At 41.7% G+C, this 20,356-nt stretch overlaps 1 protein-coding gene across 1 annotated transcript in view; it reads right to left on the bottom strand.

The window, feature by feature from the left end:
* The window catches only part of SLC17A8 (solute carrier family 17 member 8), a 44,354-nt gene extending 35,576 nt beyond the window's left edge, over window positions 1-8,778 (bottom strand). Inside the window, exons 1-3 of the mRNA XM_040415701.1 lie at window positions 8,647-8,778; window positions 6,817-7,069; window positions 6,422-6,540 (exon numbers count right to left, since the gene is read on the bottom strand). Coding sequence (XP_040271635.1) covers window positions 6,422-6,540; window positions 6,817-7,069; window positions 8,647-8,747 — 473 coding nt within the window. The 5' untranslated portion in view covers window positions 8,748-8,778. The remainder of the gene's footprint in view (window positions 1-6,421; window positions 6,541-6,816; window positions 7,070-8,646) is intronic.
* Between the last annotated feature and the right edge of the window lie 11,578 nt (window positions 8,779-20,356).

Genomic DNA, 20,356 nt, shown 5'->3' with positions numbered 1-20,356 from the left:
TCAATGGGGACGGAGCGGCGGTCCACCGGCACGGCGAAATAGCGGAAGGACGGATCGCTACAAACTGCAGGGTGCCTGCTTTGTCCCAGGGTGCCAGCTCAATGATTTGAGAAGGCACCTTGTTCCGATCACCGCCCGCCGGTGATTGGAACTACACATGACGTACCGGTACGTCATGTGTCCTTAAGTACCAGGACATCATGACGTACCGGTACATCATGTGTCCCCAAGAGGTTAAGCTTACGTAATTAAATTCACAAAACTAACATCTCGGGGGAAGCCGGTATATGATTTTGTTTATATGAACATCTATAAAGAAGAGACCATGCATACGCTGTGTACATGAACTTTAATGTACTGATCACATCCATATTCAGTGTGCTATCCCAGCTAATGGTTTCTCAAACTAGAATTCAATATTGCATTCTGTGTTATATTTATCTACTATACTTTGTGATTTGCTGCCATTTAGTGGCCACCTTTATATTTAGTTTTATGTAAGTTATCTATGGTTGTATTTCATGATGTCATTACATCTTGTAACTTCTCTTTTTTGTGAGCTGACATCCTGTGTCCTTCAGTATTTTCCTGTTTGTCAAACATGCATTAGAGCTGGAGATAGGATTTTCCTTTGACTTCTACAATCATTTCTCAAGGTAAAGTACATTCAATACATTACCTAAAGGCATATCGATTGCATCTCCCTCACTGGATTTTACATGCAATTGGCATTATAAGGGGAATAATTATAGCGAGTTCACTACCTTCCATTGCTTGTACAAGAGATTGCCACTCACACTCATCAGATACTTCTCACACGTGCATCAGTGGCAGAATAGTCCTAAACCTAAGTCTACAGCATCTGCATGTATATACATATTAGAATTGCACCGGGTATCAAAGTATCGATACCCAATCAATACTTTTAGACCCAGATCGATACGATACCGGGTCTTACTATTTAACGATACTAGGCTGCGCTGCTGCACAGCCTAGTATCAGTTAGAGAACATGCAATGCGCCGCTCTCATCGCACGCCATGTTCTCTTCACCAGCACAGTGGAGAGACGCGGTAGCAGCGAGGAGGAGGGGAGGGACTGTGGCCAATGCGCCACCAATGAATGTAAAACACATGAATTCAAGTATAGGCAGCGGGTGCTGGCGGTGGTATAACATACCAGTCCTCAATAACAGAGCATGCGATCCCCCGAACCGCGGCAATTAACCGTGGCAATGCCCTGTTATAGAGGCCAGGTGCCAGGTATGTTATACCGCTACTGGCACCCGCTGCCTATACTTGAATTAATGTGTTTTACATTAATTGGTGGTTAGTGGCCCCCCCAGTATTAGTATCATTGGTGGCTCAGTGGCCACAGGCACCACCCCACCCCATTGTTATATTAATTGGTGGCAGTGGCCACAGGGTCCTCTCCCCTCCTCTTCATTGGTGGCAATATAAAAATAAAGTAAAAAAAAACGCCAAAATACTAAACGTTTAAATCACCCCCTTTCCCAAGTTTACATATTAAATTTACAAACAATAACAAATAAATATATTACATATCGTCACGCCCTAAAAAGTGCAAACTATTTAAATATTAAAAAATGTTTCCTATGCGGTGAACGCCGTTACAGAAAAAAAATCTAAACCAAGCGATTCGCCATTTTTAGTCACCTTGTTCCCCTCAAAAATAGTATAGGACTGTTCTATTATGTGCCGGATGTTCCATAAAATGTGGAAATCACACGGCTTTTTTGGCGTTTTATTTTTTTTCAAATGGTATCGAGTATCGCAATACTTTTTTATGGTATCAAATTTGAATCAAAATTTTGGTATCGTGACAACCCTAATACATATGGGGTCATTTGTTAAGATCGTCTCCGGCTCCCGCACTCAGCTGACCGCTTTCCTCTCTCTGCGCATGCGCCAGGCTTTTTCATCGTGCGCGCCCAGCACATGCGCAGAGGGGGGGGAAGCAGCCGGCTGAGTGCAGGAGCCGGAGATGGGATCACGCAGTGACAAGGAGCGCACCGTGCATGCGCGAGACTTGCACGATCCCAGCCTCACAGCAGGATGTCAATCACAGTGAAAGGAGGACGGGTAAGGGGCGGGCTTAGCTTGACTTGAAACAAGGAGGACGCTGCCCCCTTGACTTCAAGCTGACTCTGAGGATAGCGGAAACACTGATTAAACCAGTAAAGGAATGAAAAACATGATTAGGAACACACTGGGGGCTACTATAAGGTAATGATGTCGGTTTAAAATGTGTTTTGGAGGCGACAGGTTCCCTTTAAATCTATGCCAGCTCCCTTGCTGGCATAGATATAAGTCATTTTCCACGGCAAAAACAGGCATAGAAAATGATAAATGAGACTGGATGGCTGAGAGAAAGACTCTACTCAAAAGAAACATGCCTTAGTACAAAATGCCAAGAATAAGGCAGAACTCCACATTACACACTTCCAAGATGTTAGGTCACATTGATCAACTTCAACAAAACTTATATCTCCATCTTCCAGATCAATTCGACACAGATCAGCATTATGTGACAAGGCTAATAGAAGTCTGTGCCAATGCAGAAGAAGATAATGTTAGAAGTTCCTTTGCTAAGAAGGAAGCAGAGGTAAGCGCAAACATGGCACAGGAAGAAACAGGAGCAAAGGCAAGAATGGCACAGGAAAAAACATAGGAAGCCCAATTCTCCAAATGGAAAAGGAAGAATCGGCTGCAATCATGACCTATACCTCCTGCTAGCCAAATTAGTTTAACTCCCAAAACAGAAGCATCTAAGACCTTGTTCACATCTTTGTTAAAGAGCTTCTGTCAGCCCACTAAACCGTTTTTTTTGTTTTTGTTTACTAATAATCCCTATACTGCGAGCTCTGCATACATAAGTTAAATAATCATTTCTGTTCAGTAGAATTTGATAAAAAGCGATTTTTAAAATATGCAAATTACCTTGCTCCAGCAAGTAGGGCGGCTACTTGCTGGTAGCAGCCGCATCCTCCGACCCTAATGACGCCCCCTCCGCATTGTGATTGACAGGGCCAGGGAACGGAATCGTTCTCTGCTGGCCCTGCCTGTTAGCATTCAAAATCTGGCGCCTGCGCCGCGGCCGTACCTATCTTCAATCTGCGCAGGCGCACTGAGAGGCGGCCACTCGCTCGGCCGCTCCATGCTCAATGCGCCTGCGCCGATGACGTCACATCTACACCCGGCGCAGGCGCATTGAGGAGAGAGCGGCCGCCTCTCAGTGCGCCTGCGCAGATTGAAGATACAAACGGCAGCGGCGCAGGCGCCAGATTTTGAATGCTAACAGGCAGGGCCAGCATAGAACGATTCCGTTCCCTGGCCCTGTCAATCACAATGCGGAGGGGGCGTCATTAGGGTCGGAGGATGCGGCTGCTACCAGCAAGTAGCCGCCCTACTTGCTGGTAGCAAGGTAATTTGCATATTTTAAAAATCGCTTTTTATCAAATTCTACTGAACAGAAATGATTATTTAACTTATGTATGAAGAGCTCGCAGTATAGGGATTATTAGTAAACAAAAACAAAAAAAAACGTTTAGTGGGCTGACAGAAGCCCTTTAAGGAAATCCAGCAGGCTGTTCCAGCACAGAGCTGCCTGCTGGATCCTCTACTTCACCGCCAGATCCCCATTGACTGCAATGAGGTCCGGTGGTGGTCCGGCTGCTTTCCAGGATAAATGCTGGGTTTCGCCCGGACAGAAAAACCATTGCATGCAACTGTGTTTTGCCTGGTGGAAAGCTGGCATTTGCGCCTGATCTCCTTAACGGAGATGAGGCCTAACTTTCCTACACCAACACAGCATTTGTACTGGGAGCATTACAGGAGGGATGCATTTACACTGGGAGCACTACGGGAGGGTAGCATTTGTACTGGAAGCACTACTGGGGGCAACAAATGTACTGGGAGCACTACAGTGGGCCAGCATTTATACTGGAAACAGTACAATGGGCAGCATATGTAATGTACTGGGAGCACTACAAAGGGCAGCATGTGTACTGGGAGCACTACAAAGGGCAGCATTTGTACAGGGAGCACTACAAAGGGCAGCATTTGTACAGGGAGCACTACAGGGTGGCAGCATATGTATTGGGAGCAGTACAGGGTGGCAGCATTTGTACTGGGAGCACTACAGGGTGGCAGCATAGGTACTGGGAACAGTACGGGGGGGCAACATTTGTACTGGGAGAAATACAAGGGGCAGCATTTGCACTGGGCACTACAGGAGAGCAGTGTAAGTACAGGGTATAATTACTGTGGGCATTATATCTACTGGGGCTACTAGCGGATGCATTTAACGACTGTGAGCACTACAGGTCCCTTTATAATTACTGGAGGCACTTTAGAGGGAATTATATCTACTGGTGGTTCTAGACTGGGCATTATAACTACTGGAAGCACTATATGGAGCATTATTACTACTGGAGGCAATACAAAGCCTTATGAAAGGGCTTTATTACAACTGGGGCACTGTGGGGCATTATTACTACTGGGGTCACATTATTATTATTAGGCACAATATGGAGAGCACGACTAATTATAGAGGCACTACACTACTACTAATAGGGCATTCCTGGGCAGCATTATCAGGGGGCACTTTTACTAATGAGGGTACTCTGGGAGAGAATTATTACTATTAGTGGGACTTTTGGGAGCACTATTAGTATGGGAAGGACTATCAGTATAGAACTGTTAGGCTAGTTTCATACTAACGTTAGTAAGATCAGTCAGGCTGTTCTGGTAGGGAACAGCCTGCCGGGTCTCTCTGGGTCCAGCATTGCCGGAAACTAGATGATTGCCATCAGACCCCATTAACTATAATGGGGCCCAGAGAGATCCAGCCGCAAGCCGACAAATATGCCGTGAAGTCTAGCGGTTGGAGTCCAGCAGATTCTCTGCATATTTGCCAGCTTGCGGCTGGATCTCACTAACGCTAATGTGGAACTAGCCTTATTTAAGTATGGTATTTGGAGGCATTAGAGAACACAGGGGGCACAGTATTGGGGTAGAAGCAGGATAACAATGCTGGGGAACCAGGAGGGGAGGATTATAGAAAAGTTAGAAACCTAAGATGTCTGTGTGACAAACTATGCAGAGATGAGACACAGCTGAAAGAGGTTGCCATGTGTTGTTCGGGCCAAAACGGAGAAGACAAAAAAATAACATTTATATTAGATGAGACATCACTGGATGTAAGAGATATCTAGTGCTGTATTCTTCTGTATGTGTGATGGCACTGAATGTTATGTCCATCCTTTTGCACTGGGTCCGGGGGTTGGTTCAAAAATGTAATACATATGCATTGGGCCCCAAATCTTTAGATACCTTAGCAATGCCCCTTACACAACTGTTAAACTTCCTAGAAGTGAATGGGAAAATAAATCTTGCACAACTGTTGTCTAACTTGTTCCCATTCGGCAGGAAAAATGTATGTAACTTGAGTTAGGCAAGAGCTCTACTATCTATTTGCAGTTGCACAACTTGCCTGCAACTAAAGTTGCTTTGCGAAAGTTGTAGTGCAGGCCTATCTTGTCATCCATTTGTGTGTGTTTTTTTTAATCCAGGGTGCCTGCTTTGGACAATCCCTTTTTGTTCGTCAACAGCATGCTAGAATATTGGGACTGAGACCCCCAGCACTCAGCTGTAATCCAACAGTAATTGTTTGCTTTCCAAGCATTGACAAAATAGTGAAATTAATTGCACAGAGGCAACGTAGGTAAGAGGGTCAACTTTCCCTATAACAATACGGCCACACATAGCAGCTTTGCAGCATATCTGGCCAAAATCTTTGTGAAAATCTCATCCACTTCACTACTCTTAAATGCTGTGGATTGTCCACATGCAATTTCATCGTCAAAAATCCATAGCATTTATGCTTTGTGTGACCTTACCCTTAAGTTGACATCTTTAGTCAGTAATATTAAATTATTTGTGATGGTCTGAAGTAATAAATTCCATCGATCATAACTGGAGGTGTACTGTTGAAGACATATGGAAGGTTCTTTTTTTAAATAGGGGCCTATATACTGTTCTAACACTGGGGTCCTCTGCTGTCTGCTATTAACTATGAATTTCCTGAAAATGGGTTTAAAATCATACAATTTTAAAGGTTTATAGTAAGGCTTGGGCTATACTGTGACTTTTTGTAGCACTGCTGATTGAATTTGAACTACTCTATTGAGTGATAGCTGCAGTCTACAAGATTGCAGACAACTCGGTATAGTGCTTTGTAGTGCAGCTGTAGCTCAATATTTAAAGTAAATCAGAAGTGCTATAAAAAGTTGCAGTGTAGTCAGGGATAGATAGATAGATAAATATGAGATAGATAGATATGAGATAGATAGATAGATAGAGTCATGGAACCTCTTCAAGAATAAAATGTACGGTAATTACCTATTGGCAGCAAGCTTGTTTGCAATGAATCCTCCTGGTATCTGGGTGACAATATATCCCCAAAAAAATGAACCATGGATCAATCCAACAGTTTCTGGATCCCAGTTAAATTGGGCTGCCTGTCAAAATGTGTTGCAAATAAATTGAAGACATTTTAGAAAGTACACTATAAATTGGTTGCATTATATACTTTCGTATTTATTTTAGATACTTTTTTACTTAGCAAGTCATATTTCTTTTTGAATTTCAAAAATAAATATTATTTCTGAATTTTATTTTGTGTAGAGGAACCTCCTCAGTAGACTGGCAGAAATAACTGCCAGTGTTCTTTGGAGAAGAAAAAGTTTGATATGGATCACTACGTATATACGGTATAGGATACTAATGGCTCTCACCTGAATCTCTGGTTTTCCATCCACATAAACAGTATTGTTATTCACCATTTCCACAATGGCCACACCAAGGTTACATCTAATTCCAAAGGAAATACAAAATCCCAGCCCACTCATAATGGCAATGATGTAACGTTTGGGCAGTCCACAGCAGTAGCAGTCAAATCTGGGAGGCGAGTGGGTGGGGATGTGTACCGGTTGTCCATCTTCATTAAGTTCTATGTTGTCCTCTTCAACATTTCTTCCATCGATTTTCCTTATTGAAAGAGAAAATGTTTTTTTTATATTATTTTGCACACAGAAATGCAAAAAAAGGGTTGACTGTGAAACATTTCACATTTATACCTTTATTTAATATTTTATTCTCGATGAGTGAATGACTTAAAGGGGTTTTGTCACAGCCATTTCTGGCATTACCCACAGGATATAATATGGATGGGGATGATCCAATGGCTTCCAAATGAAATGTACATGATTGGTGTCCTTATTTCAAGCAATGGATTGATCATATACTGTACACATACATATGGATTGTCAAACTGGAATCACTGTCCATACAATGTTGCTTCTGGGATATTTTCATAGACTGACCTATTATTACATAATATGACTTGCAACAAATACATTGACAACAATGACAATTCACAAAAGAGATAGTAAATGTATATTTGTCTTTTTATTAAAGATTTAAATATGAAAGAGCTTTTTATACATGTTATCACAGTGAACTCTGATGTATAAAACATCATAACCATACTGCACAATCATACTGCACAAATATATAAAACAAGCAGACATACAACTACATGAATATATAACATAAGTGCAGAAAAGAAAAAGTGCATAAAAAAAACCTAAATGATGCTATATGTTTTATATATAACATACAGCTGTTTTATTATAGTGGGGTGAATTTTTGATATTGTGCGCTTTATATACGATTCCAGTGCTGTTTTTTTATTTGCTTATTTTTGGAATGTTTCATTTTTAAGAGCTACATCTCTAGAGTAAGCCAGAGTTAAAATTAATGTGACACTGTATTATACCAGTATCCTATAGCATCTTTCAGTACTATTATTGTTTCATATTAAGGAATGACAATTCATTTAAATTTGATTTTTGCCACATTTAAAATTTTTGATTACTTATTTAATATTTTCACAAGCTTATTATTAATATTTCAGTGTGTGACTTGCAACTGAACTGAAAAAGCAGTATTAAATCTTTAACTGTATCATGAATACATTTAGTAATATAAATAAAACATTGGTGACTAACATTCTTTGATTCTGGAATTTCACTTTCATTAGCAAATAAATTTGGTCAAACTTTTGTGCACAAACTTATATTTAAAGTTTAGTCACTAACAAGCACATAGCATGGCATGAAAAAGAAGATAATGAGGTAAATCTGATATGAATAACACACCCCATGTAGCTTTTTGAAAATAATTTTTTATAGCGTTCATATAAAATTTAACTTTTTGAAAGACTAGGTTTAATTTATGAAAAAGTCAAGCTTTACATGTATTTTATTTTTATATTTTCAAAATACTTCCAATATTTTTAGAAGTTAGATTTTTCAAATGTCATTTTAAGATGGAGTTATGATACAATATTTTAATAATACAAATAACACAAGAATGTTATACATATTATATGCCAATACAAATATAGTTGAAAAAAGCAAAAATAAATTGGACTGCTTACCGCAAATAAAAATGTTTGCAATTCTTGATGTATTTGTAATATTTTTATTGTAAGCTCAAATAACTTAAGAAGAAAAAAACATGAAATCAAGAAAATTAAAAAAACTGAAAAAGGAAACTCTTACCTTTGAAGGTGACCCAGGGAGTCTCCTATGGTGTTCTTCACCTCTTCTTTGCCTGGATTGAAGATCTTCTCTTTCAATGAGCTGAGTGCTTGAAACGGCATTGTATAGGGTGTATTAATCTTCACAACTCTACAGCAGACTACTCATCTTCACCCTTATGTTTGATGTACCACTGTCCCTGCTGAACAATCAACAACACATCTTTGCAGGGGTTAACTCCTTTGCCAATTAGACCTTTATTGGAGTATACTCTGCAGAATCCAAATCAGATGCTGAACTCTAATATTTGACTAGTATAATTATCCAAGTTGTTACTGAAGCTCACATCAATGATCTTCTATCTGGAGGGGAAGCTGACAGCTGCATAGCACAGAGGCAAAGTCATTTAACCTGTTTCCATAAGGAGTAGTGAACAGTGGTGTTTGAGGAAGCTAAACTATGGAATGGACTTTGGGAAACTCCAAGTATCAAATAAAGTCATGCATTATGCTTGGAAAAAATAAAGGAAGAAAATCCACTTCTAATATTCTGTCCAGGCTGGATTCCAGGATTCTGAGAAGTGATAATGATCCTCTCAGGCTGTCATGAGTCCCAGATAGGGGAGAGATGCTACACTAATCAATGCTATAGTAACGAAAACGATACGGCCCTACCAGTTTAGTTATTAATAGCATCCCTTACAAAAGGGAGACAAAGAATAAGTTTATTAAACATTTAAGGTCTTCCTCCCGTCTCCATGACGCAGGCAGGTGGTCATGGACTGAAATTCACATATATTATTACTGAGCCTTTTCTTCTTTCTCATGAGCCACAGCTCTCATTAAGGCAGCTAACCTCTCTGCTAGATCAATTGATAGAGTAAGAGCCAAAAACCACCTGACATACCTCTTCCTTCTTGGGTAGTTATACAGAGTCTTCCATTAAAAAGTATTTATGAGTATTTAGAGTGAAATACAAAAAATAATTAAATGCAGTATATTGAAAAAATGTGCAATATCGTCAACCTGTTATCATGCATTACTGTAATTAGTTAAAGTATTAATCCCGGGAGGACCTGGTCTATTTAGATCTTTCCTCCCCACGTTCAGACAGCCATAACTTTTATATTTTCCTTTCACATAGTCATATGAGGGCTTATTTTTTGCGGGGCAAGATGCTTTTTTTTTTTAAGGGCACCATTTAATTTACCATGTCTTGAATTGGAAAGCGGGGAAAAAAATTCTTTGTGGGGGGAAAAAAAACAAAGCAAACAATTCGGCTAAGGTTTTTTGGGTTTTGATATTACGACGTTCACAGTGTGCTAAAAATGACATGATGTCCTTATTCTGTGAGTCAATATGATTACGGAGATACCAAATTTGTATAGTTTTTATTTTGTTTTATAACTTTAAAAAAATAACCTTTAAATAAAAAATTATTTTCTTTACATCGCCATTTTATGCCATAACTTTTTTATATTTCCAACTACATGGCAGTAGGAAAGCTTGTTTTTTGAAGGACAATATTGTTTTTATTGATACCATTTTTGAGGTATGTACGACTTTCTGACCACTGTTATTTAATTTTTTTGGGGGACAAGGTGACTAAAAATGGCGAATTGTGTTTTTTATTTTTTTTTGTTATGGCGTTTACTGTGCAGGAAAAATGTGTTAATATTTTAACAGTTCAGACATTTTTGAATGCGGCAAAACCCATTATGTTTATTTTATTATTGCTTATTTGTATATGAAAAATGTTTTTGTACTTTTACTATTATGGCCTATGCGATTTTTATTGCCTGCCTGTGAAGCTTTGCCCTGTGCACAGCTTTACAGGCAGTTTACCATGACAGGCCTTGGAATCCTCAGTAGGCCCCAGGCTGTTATGGTAACCAATCAGAGACCCACAATTTCACTGCAGGGGCTTCAATAGGAAGGCAGAGTGAGACCCCTTTCTCTGCCTAACCTTACAGATGCCGCGACCACTATTTATTGTGGCATCTGAGGGGTTAAATGACCGGTTACTGCATCATCACCTATGCCAGTCATTATGGCCGGGTGTCTGTTGTATTATATTATTGTCACCCACCGCGTATGGAGCGGGCTCAGCACAGCAGCGTGCTCCATACACACCCTTCCGCATAATGCCGTACATGTATGACATTATGTGTTAAGGGATTAATTACATATAGCGGGACATAGCCTCATCAGGATACAAGTACATACTAATGGCGCTAATATCACATTTTAGGGCATTTTGCAAAGTTGTTTGTTGAATCATGCAGAATTCTCATTTGCCAATCCAACAGTCTTAGACCACAAGGATGTAAATATAGGGGTCTATAGGTTCCAGTCATATGTTGGCCCTGGTCCTGAGGGGATCAAAGGGTCCTTCTGCCCCACAGGAGGAGACCAGTACTATTTAAGACTGGATAGTTGAACAGCCCTATTATAAATTTTGCTTCACTGCGAGACGATATATCCCTATCATCACCACTACTTGAAATAATTTAAGTATTGAGTAAGTGCAAATGTGACAGAGGCAGGCCCAATGCTCAAAACTGGATTAACAAACTCAAAATGTAGCACAAGAGCTTGTGCGTCTGGGCAACACTGATGAGAACATTAGATCTTTCATGTTTGATTTCCTTGGATTATTCCAAGATTTGAATTGACTTGTATGGATTTTTATATAATCTTTGGAGAGGGATTCCTCTGAGGTGTTAATTGAATGGAGCAAATTGATAGAACAGTATAAGAGTACACAGGATGGTTGTATTGATGGCTATTCATCATATAAAATATTTATTAATATATCAGTTAACTTTGCTGGCAAAGGGGATACACTTAGAGTGGTATGAAAACTGATTTGTGCGTATTTAAACTGATAAAGACCTAAATGGGCGCTGAGAAGTTGTGAATGGGCCCATTGTAAAAAGTCTATCATCAGACGTATACTTAATCTCAAAAGGAAACTCCCTAATAAACAGTGGCCCACATTAACAAATGTCAAAGCACCTATTTTGGTGCAAATTGCATCAAAATGTGATGCAATTTGATGATAGATTTAGATAAATTATCTGTGCCTAGCCCAATAACGAGCATGGCTTACCAGAAAGCAGCATGGCTTTCTGAAAAAGGGTGGGTGGCCTATAGAATTGCACTCCAGAATTGTGGAAACATTTTTTACCAAAATTGCTGCACAATTGCTCCACATTTTTCATGTAACATCATGCAACAACTCTGATAAATGTAAATTGTTATAAGAATGGGGAAAGGTTCACTTGTAATATAATGGTTACTGTAATGAGTCACTTTCACACAATTTAATTTAAAGAGGACCTTTCATTACATAAAAAATCTAAACTAAGTATGCTGACTTTGGCCAGAACTCAGCTCATAGCCTGGGAGAAAAAAAACTCTCAGGCTATGAGCTGAGCGCTGTGATTGGCCAGCGCTACAGCCTGGGAAAAGGAGACGCCCAGGAGAACAAGAGCAGGCTCCTCCCGGTTGAGCCAAAAATCTGAAGATACCGGAGCCTATACCGGGAGAACAGAGCGGCCCCCAGGGATAATAGTAAGTGCAGGGAGATCCCTGGGCGCCGCTCTCCATGTCTGTATACTTAGTTTAGATTTTTTATTGTAATGAAAGGTCCTCTTTAATAGAGAACGGTATCATTAGCAAATTTCTAAACCACGTCATTTAATAAATCTGCCTGCATCTACCTGAAAAAAAGCTGTAAAGTCATGGCAACTAGGGGTCTCACTTCCACCTAACTTGCAGTCTACTGCCTATTAGGCTAGATCGATCTCTAGCAACAGAGACACAGAAGATGGTTTACAGGATATGGGGGAGGGTCAGAACTAGCTGAGGTCCAGAGCCTGATAGAAGCACTGCTCCTACACTGCTTCTGAAGAGCAGAGACGCTCCTGTGTGTCTGTAGGGGCTAATGCAATTTGTAGTCCCCAATGCACGGGCATCATCTGTGTGGCTGCCACAGATGGATGCAGACCCATTCAACTTGAATGGGTTCTGTGACGAGACCAATCTCGCCACATTGCATTGAAGAAGCCTGGTTGCCCGCCTGCTCCCTTTAGACTATGGCCCCATGTTGAAACGCTTGATTTTCCCCTGCAAAGACATAAAAGCCGGGTCATTTGATACTTGCCCTATTTGAACAGTGATACCCCAGATAGCTATGCCATGGAGCCCATTCGGATAACAAAAGACTATGTGAAAGACTTTGGCTCCATGGCGATTCTACTGTATTCGTGTAGTCTGAGTGCCATTTAATAATATGCACTCAGACCTGAGCTATCTGGGGATATGTTAAATGTCTATGTTTACTGTAATGGTTGTGACATTGTATATTTGAATAGTGATTTCTGTCCTGTTGTCCCCACGTGTGCAATGGCGATTTCCCTTTTGTCCTGAGAGATAATTGAATTACTCCTCGGTTGTCTCCAGGGCAGAGAGGAGGAAACCAGGATGCATTGTGGGGATGTATTGTGTCTGTGTGTCCTGAATTGCTGCTTATCCATCCTGTGTCACAGTCTTCCATCTGGTCCCTCTAGGGGAGTGTCCACCAGATGGGGACCTGCATAAATATGGGCGGGTAGCCCTCAGTAAAGAGAGATTCTGACCACTGCTTGACCCTCAACACGGCGCCTTGTCTCATTCTTGGGGGGATTTATTGTATGCTGTTCCAGTTCGACTGCTAGGAGTGTAAACCTTTCATATGGTTTTTCCTATTCGGCTGTATGCAGCATTCATATGGTTTCCAGTTCGGAAGATTGGTGTCTTTAGTAGCTGCCTTTCATCTGGAAAGGGAATATCTCTTAAACGGCTTTTACCCTTTATGCCCGGGGTGCCGTTACAGGTTCATAATCCATCCACACCAAAAAAAACACACCAAAAAAACATGTTCTTTTTTTTTTTTGCTGATGGAGGGACGGACAGAAACCCCACGGAAGCACTCCGTAGTGCTTCCGTGGGGTTCTGTGTCTCCATTTCGCACCTTCCGGGTTGTGGACCCATGTAAGTGAACGGGTCCGCATCCTTGATGTGGTGCACAAATGGCTGCGCGAACAAGATGTTTACGGGCCGCAAGACAGGCACGGCTGGGGAACAGCCCTGTGCATGAGCCCTAAGTCTGATCTCTCGTTCCTTATCAGCTTCTGAGCTCCCTAGAAGAAAACACAGATAGCTGGGAAGTGAGGTCTTTGCATACAGTACTGGTAGATTCCATAGAAGGAAGTCACCCACCGCTTGTGAGAGAAATGCATCTAGCTGTTAAGCTAAAACAGGGAATACTATGGCTGAGGAAGACATTAGAGAAGCCTAAAAAAGGCCTGTTCCTTCACAGTTATGATTCTACAATGTAGCACAGCCATTATGCAATCTGTTTTTAAAACTCAGGTATGCTTTTAATATTTTATGCCTTGAGCATGGGGCAAAGCTGACAGGAGAGATAGGGGGTGGAAGTCAGCTGCCATTTTTGGCAGCTTGGCCAGATTAAGCTTGGTGGAGGCTCCTGGGTATAACATGTGGTGGGACCCCCCATTGTTTAAATTTTTAACGTAGCTGGGCATTCCTGAGCTGCATTTCAATCTGCTGGTGCCACACGCCTATAACATTCATATGCCACAGTTGCTCTGTGTTCATTTGGTAGCCAGTCCATAGTCTTGTATAAGACCCTGATCTTCCTCCCACAGTCACTTAATAAGAGCATATGAGGCATTCATGCAGCAACTTCTGGTTGCAGGGATGGATTGTTGCACACTTCCCTCCTCAGGTTTCTTCTGACTTGCCAGCAGCACGGACATTGTGGGGTTCACCTCCTTTGACAGTGCTAGCAGGAGGCAACATGGCTATACAATCTATAATAGGAGAGATAATTATAGTTCTGTGAGGATAGCATTGTGTCCCTTTACTCCGGGACAGTGTATAGCGCCAGGAGTGAGCAGACTGCAGGTACAGCAGCTGCTCACACCTATTTGGGCCTTAGTTCAGCCTCCACTAGCATCTGCAGGTTTGAAAGGGGCATCAGTCTGAACCTGAAAATGTGGTGGAGACCCCGCAGTTAGAACCCCAGGTGCTCTCCCTATAATCCGGCTCTGGATTTGTGCCATGCCTGGCTGTTTACTTTTAATAATGGTCAGCCAGACCGGTCATCTTGTAGGCTGGGGTACATTTTTAGCCAAATTTATCATTGTGACTTTTTGTAAAAAGTCACACAAAAGTAGCAAGTGAACTCTAGTTCTCTTGTGTACAAACTCATGGAACCTTTGCAATAAATACAATTAATCTTTACACAGATATCACTATGTCATTTGTGTGACAAATTTAACAAATGGCACAAAACATTTAGTAAATTAGTCACAAAGAAAATGGCTTTAACAGAAACAGATACACACACACAAAAAAAAAAGCTGTTGGAAAAGTTGCATATTGATACGTTATCCCCGTTGGACTAGACAGCTTAAAGATGCAAACAAATGTATCACAGTGGCTCATGCAAGATGATAAATATGATGCGCGGATAGGCACTGTCATGTAAGTTTACAGACTTGTTGGTTAGCTTTATTTGTGCTTGAAGTTTTTGGCAAAATGTTGGTGCATGATATATACCTGCATCTTAAAGGGCTTAGCCAAGATTTTTATATCAATGTCCTATAGTTAAGATAGGTTGTCAATATAAGATAAGTAGAGGTCCAAATCCCTGCTCCCGACAATCAGCGGTTGAGGAAGCCGCGGCATTCACTGGAGCTCTGGTGAGGCCCTCACAGCTCACCAAGTAGAGCGCTGTCCATTTGATATTGGTTGTGCTTAGTATCGCATACATTTCGCTTAGTAAACCTCCCCCCAATATGCCTGCTGTGTGTGCAGTTTGTATTTAATAGACTACTGTAGTTATAGGAGAATCATTCAAGTTTCTGTCAGCAGAGATGTATGCATATGGTTCCCTGTGTGGTTACGTCAGAAAGACCTCCTTTGAATGCATTCAGGTAAAACTAAAGACGTGGAAATGGACAGATGGTAAATTGTTTATTCTGTACTGCGCTGGGTGTACAGCCAACAAAAGTAGAGAAACAGTTAATTATTATTAGAATATACTGAATACTTCATAATTGGCAGAGGAAACAGCTGTTCCATTATGTCAGCGACGCGTTAAAGGCAAAGTAGGATGAAAGCAGCGCTAGAGGAGAATACAATCATATGTCAACAAGAGTCTCATTATCCCATAGCCCATTGTGCTCAACTCACCTTGGAATAGCTGCATTCATATGGGTCAAACAAATGGTGAAAAATGGATTTGTGATGTGAAAATTCATACTTCCAGTATCAGAATCAGCCGCAGAGTAGCCTTTCTAACATGGTCAAACTTACAACACGTCACAGCCAACACGCTGCCATCACAGATGGTCAAAACAGTTTTTAGAATTGTACATGTCCTATGCATTTTTTGAAAGTAGACACAATTGCAGACATGGTGCTGTGCCTACAGTGCTTTGCATTTAGGTACAAATGTTAAAGTTCTGACTACAAGACAAGCAGATATACTTAGGCACAGGCTCAGACTGGGCCACAGGGGAACAGGTGAATCCCCGGTAGGCTCTCAGCCCCTCACCCTCTGCACAAGTGACATATAGCAAAGTAGATTGGCTGGTTGAGGTGCAGTATGCTGCCTGTCTATATGTAGTAGAGTCAATGTCCATATAAGAAACTGGGTGGACTATTTAACAAACAGCCCAGTTTATTATCACAGAGGCAATGAGTGGCTGAGATGATGTCTAGGTACAGAGGTAGACCAGCCAGTATCTTTTTTTTTCCCCAGATACCCCCATAATCAATCATCCTGAGTGTCCTGCCGCTATGTGAGCAGGTAGTATAGGCATGTAGCTGTACAGTGGGCCCCTAGAATAATTTTTACTGGTGGGTCCTAGGCAGCCCAGTATCTACCCAGAAGATGCAGAGCCTTGATATACCTAAAGCTTTATTCACATCATGCTAGGACTAGATGTGGAGGTTTACATCTAACTGTAAAAGACAGTTTTTTTGGCCTGTCAGGTGAATGGCTGACCATGTCTAGGAGTTTTCTTGGAGCATATAACAATTGTGTTCACTAAATTTAATGCAAATGCAGCCTAATATGTATAACTTTACAAATTCACAAGGGCTGCATTACTATGACAGACACTGTCCAAGACACAAAGGGGGGGAAATTATTATCCCCCATGCCCTGTGTTTGCAACAGTTTAAAGGCCACCGCGACAAAACTTGGTCGCAAGTGACTTTCCTGAAAAGCGGCTATGTCAAAAGGTAAGGAGGGGCTAGTGTTGGACGATATCAAAAATATTCCCACGATAACGATATTAAGAAATTTATCGCGATAAATGGCCATTTAGAAGAAAAAAAAACACTTGGGGCCACAAGGAGACATTATACTGTATGGGGGCAGCCACAAAAAGATGTTACACTGTATGGGGGCAGCCACAAGGAGACGGTACACTGTATGGGGGCAGCCACAAGGAGACGTTACACTGTATGGGGGCCGCCACAAGGAGACGTTACACTGTATGGGGGCAGCCACAAGGAGACGTTACACTGTATGGGGGCAGCCACAAGGAGACGTTATACTGTGTGGGGGCAGCCACAAGGAGACGTTATACTGTGTGGGGACAGCCACAAGGAGACGTTATACTGTATGGGGGCAGCCAGGCAGCCACAAGGAGACGTTATACTGATAGGGGGCCGCCAGGCAGCCACAAGGAGACATTATACTGTATGGGGACAGCCAGGCAGCCACAAGGAGACATACTGTATGGTGACAGCCAGGCAGCCACAAGGAGACATTTTACTGTATGGGGACAGCCAGGCAGCCACAAGGAGACATTTTACTGTATGGGGACAGCCAGGCAGCCACAAGGAGACATTATACTGTAAAGGGACAGACAGCCAGGCAGCCACAAGGAGACATTAATTGTTATACTTATGTCATTTTTCACCATTTCGGGTATCTGTAACTAGTCCATTGACTTCTAGTAACAACAAAAACATTACAGGGTTAATTCTGTACCAGAATGAGTGGTTTTAATCTTGGGTATCATCTCCTACTAGAGGGTGTATTGCAGGCTGTAAGCATAAGTGTTGGTGGCGCTCCTGTCCTGTCCTGCGCTGCGTAGCCTCGCCTGTCATCTGATTCAGACGTCAGTGGGCGGAGACTGCATTATGGGAGCCTGCATGGAGGAGCCGGGGTAGCCGCTGCGGGCAGCAATTGGTATGGAATCATGCTGGGGTGGGCGGCCGCAGATTTTGAAGTGGTCAGCGCACATGACAGCTTCTATGACGTCACAAAATACCACGGTAATTAGGAAACAGTGATATCGCCATATCACAGTTTTTTTAATACCGCGGTATATCGTGATACCGGTATATCGCCCAACCCTAGGAGGGGCTGGAGCCAGCGGCCCAGGCATAACTATTAGGGGTGAGTGAATCGAGCTTCGGATCCAAGATCTGAAGTCAATTCTTCAAAAACTTGACTGGGACTCCATGTATGTACACTCTGCATGTGTTGTAATCTTTCCTTGGCCTAAACATTTTATATTTCTAAGGCCTCATGCAAACAGCGGGTCGGCAATATGCGGGCACCAGCCGTGTGCTCCCCACATCAAGGATGCGGACCCATTCATTTGGGTTCGCAATCCGGAGCTGCGTTGCGGAACCCCACTCCGTAGTGCTTCCGTGGTGTTCCTGTCCGTGCCTCTGCACCGCAAAAAAAAATAGAACAGGTTCTATTTTTTTGCGGTGCAGACGGATCACGGACCCATTCAAGTAGACTGGGTCTTGATCCGTCCCGGCCGCCACATGGACGTTGCCCATGAGGCCTAACAATGCTAAGATCATCAAACTCATAAAATAAAATTCATGCATTCTTAATAAGGCAAAACACAATTAACCCCCTCGTTGTATTGTCTTGCCCAGGCTCCATTTATTAATGATTTCCTTACAAACAATTTGTTTAAAATAAGAATACCAACATCACAGGTTCAACAGTAATTATAACAAGACACACAACGCTTCAATAGTATATTAAACAACGATTCACAGTTAGATATAAATTAAGTCTTTCAGTATTGTTACCGTATGTAACAAATCCATTTACACCATAAGGCCCCGTGGTCTTCGAAATCAATAGGATGAACATAGTCCATTGAAACAATGCAATTAATGCAACAGACGCTTTAGGAAAGTAACTATTAAGTCAATTTGATCGGTATTTACCATGTCCAAGGATGACATGTATTTTTGGCTTAAAATATACCATTAAAAGGAAACGGTCACCATAAAAATGCAGTACAATCTTGAGGCAGGCATGTTATAGAGCAGGAGAAGCTGAGCAGATTAACATTTGGTTTTGTGGGAAAAGGTTCAGTAAAAATGTATTCATTAAAATCTCAGCTCTTTCTGACTTCAGCTGTACACAGGGGCGGTGTTATCAGTGGGTTTAAACCTCTGCCCTTAGGGACGTCCAACTAGTGACTGACTTACTCCGCATGAGTAAGCATATGGGGAGGCTGCGAGTCACTGATAGGACAGACAGCGACTCCTAAGCATAGAAATAGGAGGGATTTAAATGGATAAATTACAAGTTTTTCCTATAAAACTACATATCAATCTGCTCAGCTCCTCCTGCTCTAGTACAGGTTCTCTTAAGAGTGACTGTTTTGAAGTATTTCATACCATAGTAGGTAGTTGAACTAGGATTTCTTTGGTCCCCCTCTGCAATCAAATGTAACCACAGATTTTAGGACTCATGTACTCCTCATACAGAGGTGCATCCATGGCTGTTGTCCCTTTCTACAGAAACCGAGCCTGCAGTGTTGGTAACTCAACAGAAATATCCAATGAATTGGCTTTGGACAGCAAAAACTAATTTTCAAAGCCCCATCACAATCATGTCAAAAAGACTCTTAAAGACTGATACTTGTAACAATGTTTACTGGTGCAGATGTATCCGATCCCTTTACAGCAGAAGACTGAAGTGCAGTACGTGAACAACATAATTAAGAACTTTATTTACTGGACAGAAAAACTCACAGGAATACGTAGATATGTAATAACTGTATGCTATAAGACATGAGGCAAGCAGAGGTATCTACCTACACAATGTATATGGAGAGAATATTAAACAGACTGAAAATATGCAAGACAAGGATTTATTGCAGATTATAAGTGAAAATGTAGTTAAACGGACATTCCCATCTCAGACATTGGGGGCCTTTTGCTTAGATATGCCACCAATGTCTCCTAACTCCCTAACACGAGCCCCCTAAAGTGAGAGTGCATTGCACAAGCACAGCCACCCTCCATTCACAGCTACGGGAGTTCTGAAAATAGTAGAGGTGGCCGTACATGTTCAGTGCACTCTCCATTAATTTCAGCGGCCCCTTCTGGAGATAGCAGCAGGTCCCAGAGGTGGGACCCATGTCTGACACTGGTGGCATATCCTAGCGATATCCCATCAATGTCTGAGATGGGTATAACCCTTTAGGTATGAAAATACCACAACTCCTCTTACAATGGCCATTTGGATACCAACACTAAGGATTTTACCACCATGTATATTCGGATATGCAGAGAATGTAGAAGAAACCAATCTGTATATATATGTATAAACACAAAACTATAGTTCCAATTTTGAGGAATCCATACCTGGGGACAGAGAA

The sequence above is a fragment of the Bufo bufo genome, chromosome 1, assembly GCF_905171765.1.
Source record: "Bufo bufo chromosome 1, aBufBuf1.1, whole genome shotgun sequence".
NCBI lineage: Eukaryota > Metazoa > Chordata > Amphibia > Anura > Bufonidae > Bufo > Bufo bufo.
This window is presented reverse-complemented; position numbering and strand designations above follow the sequence as displayed.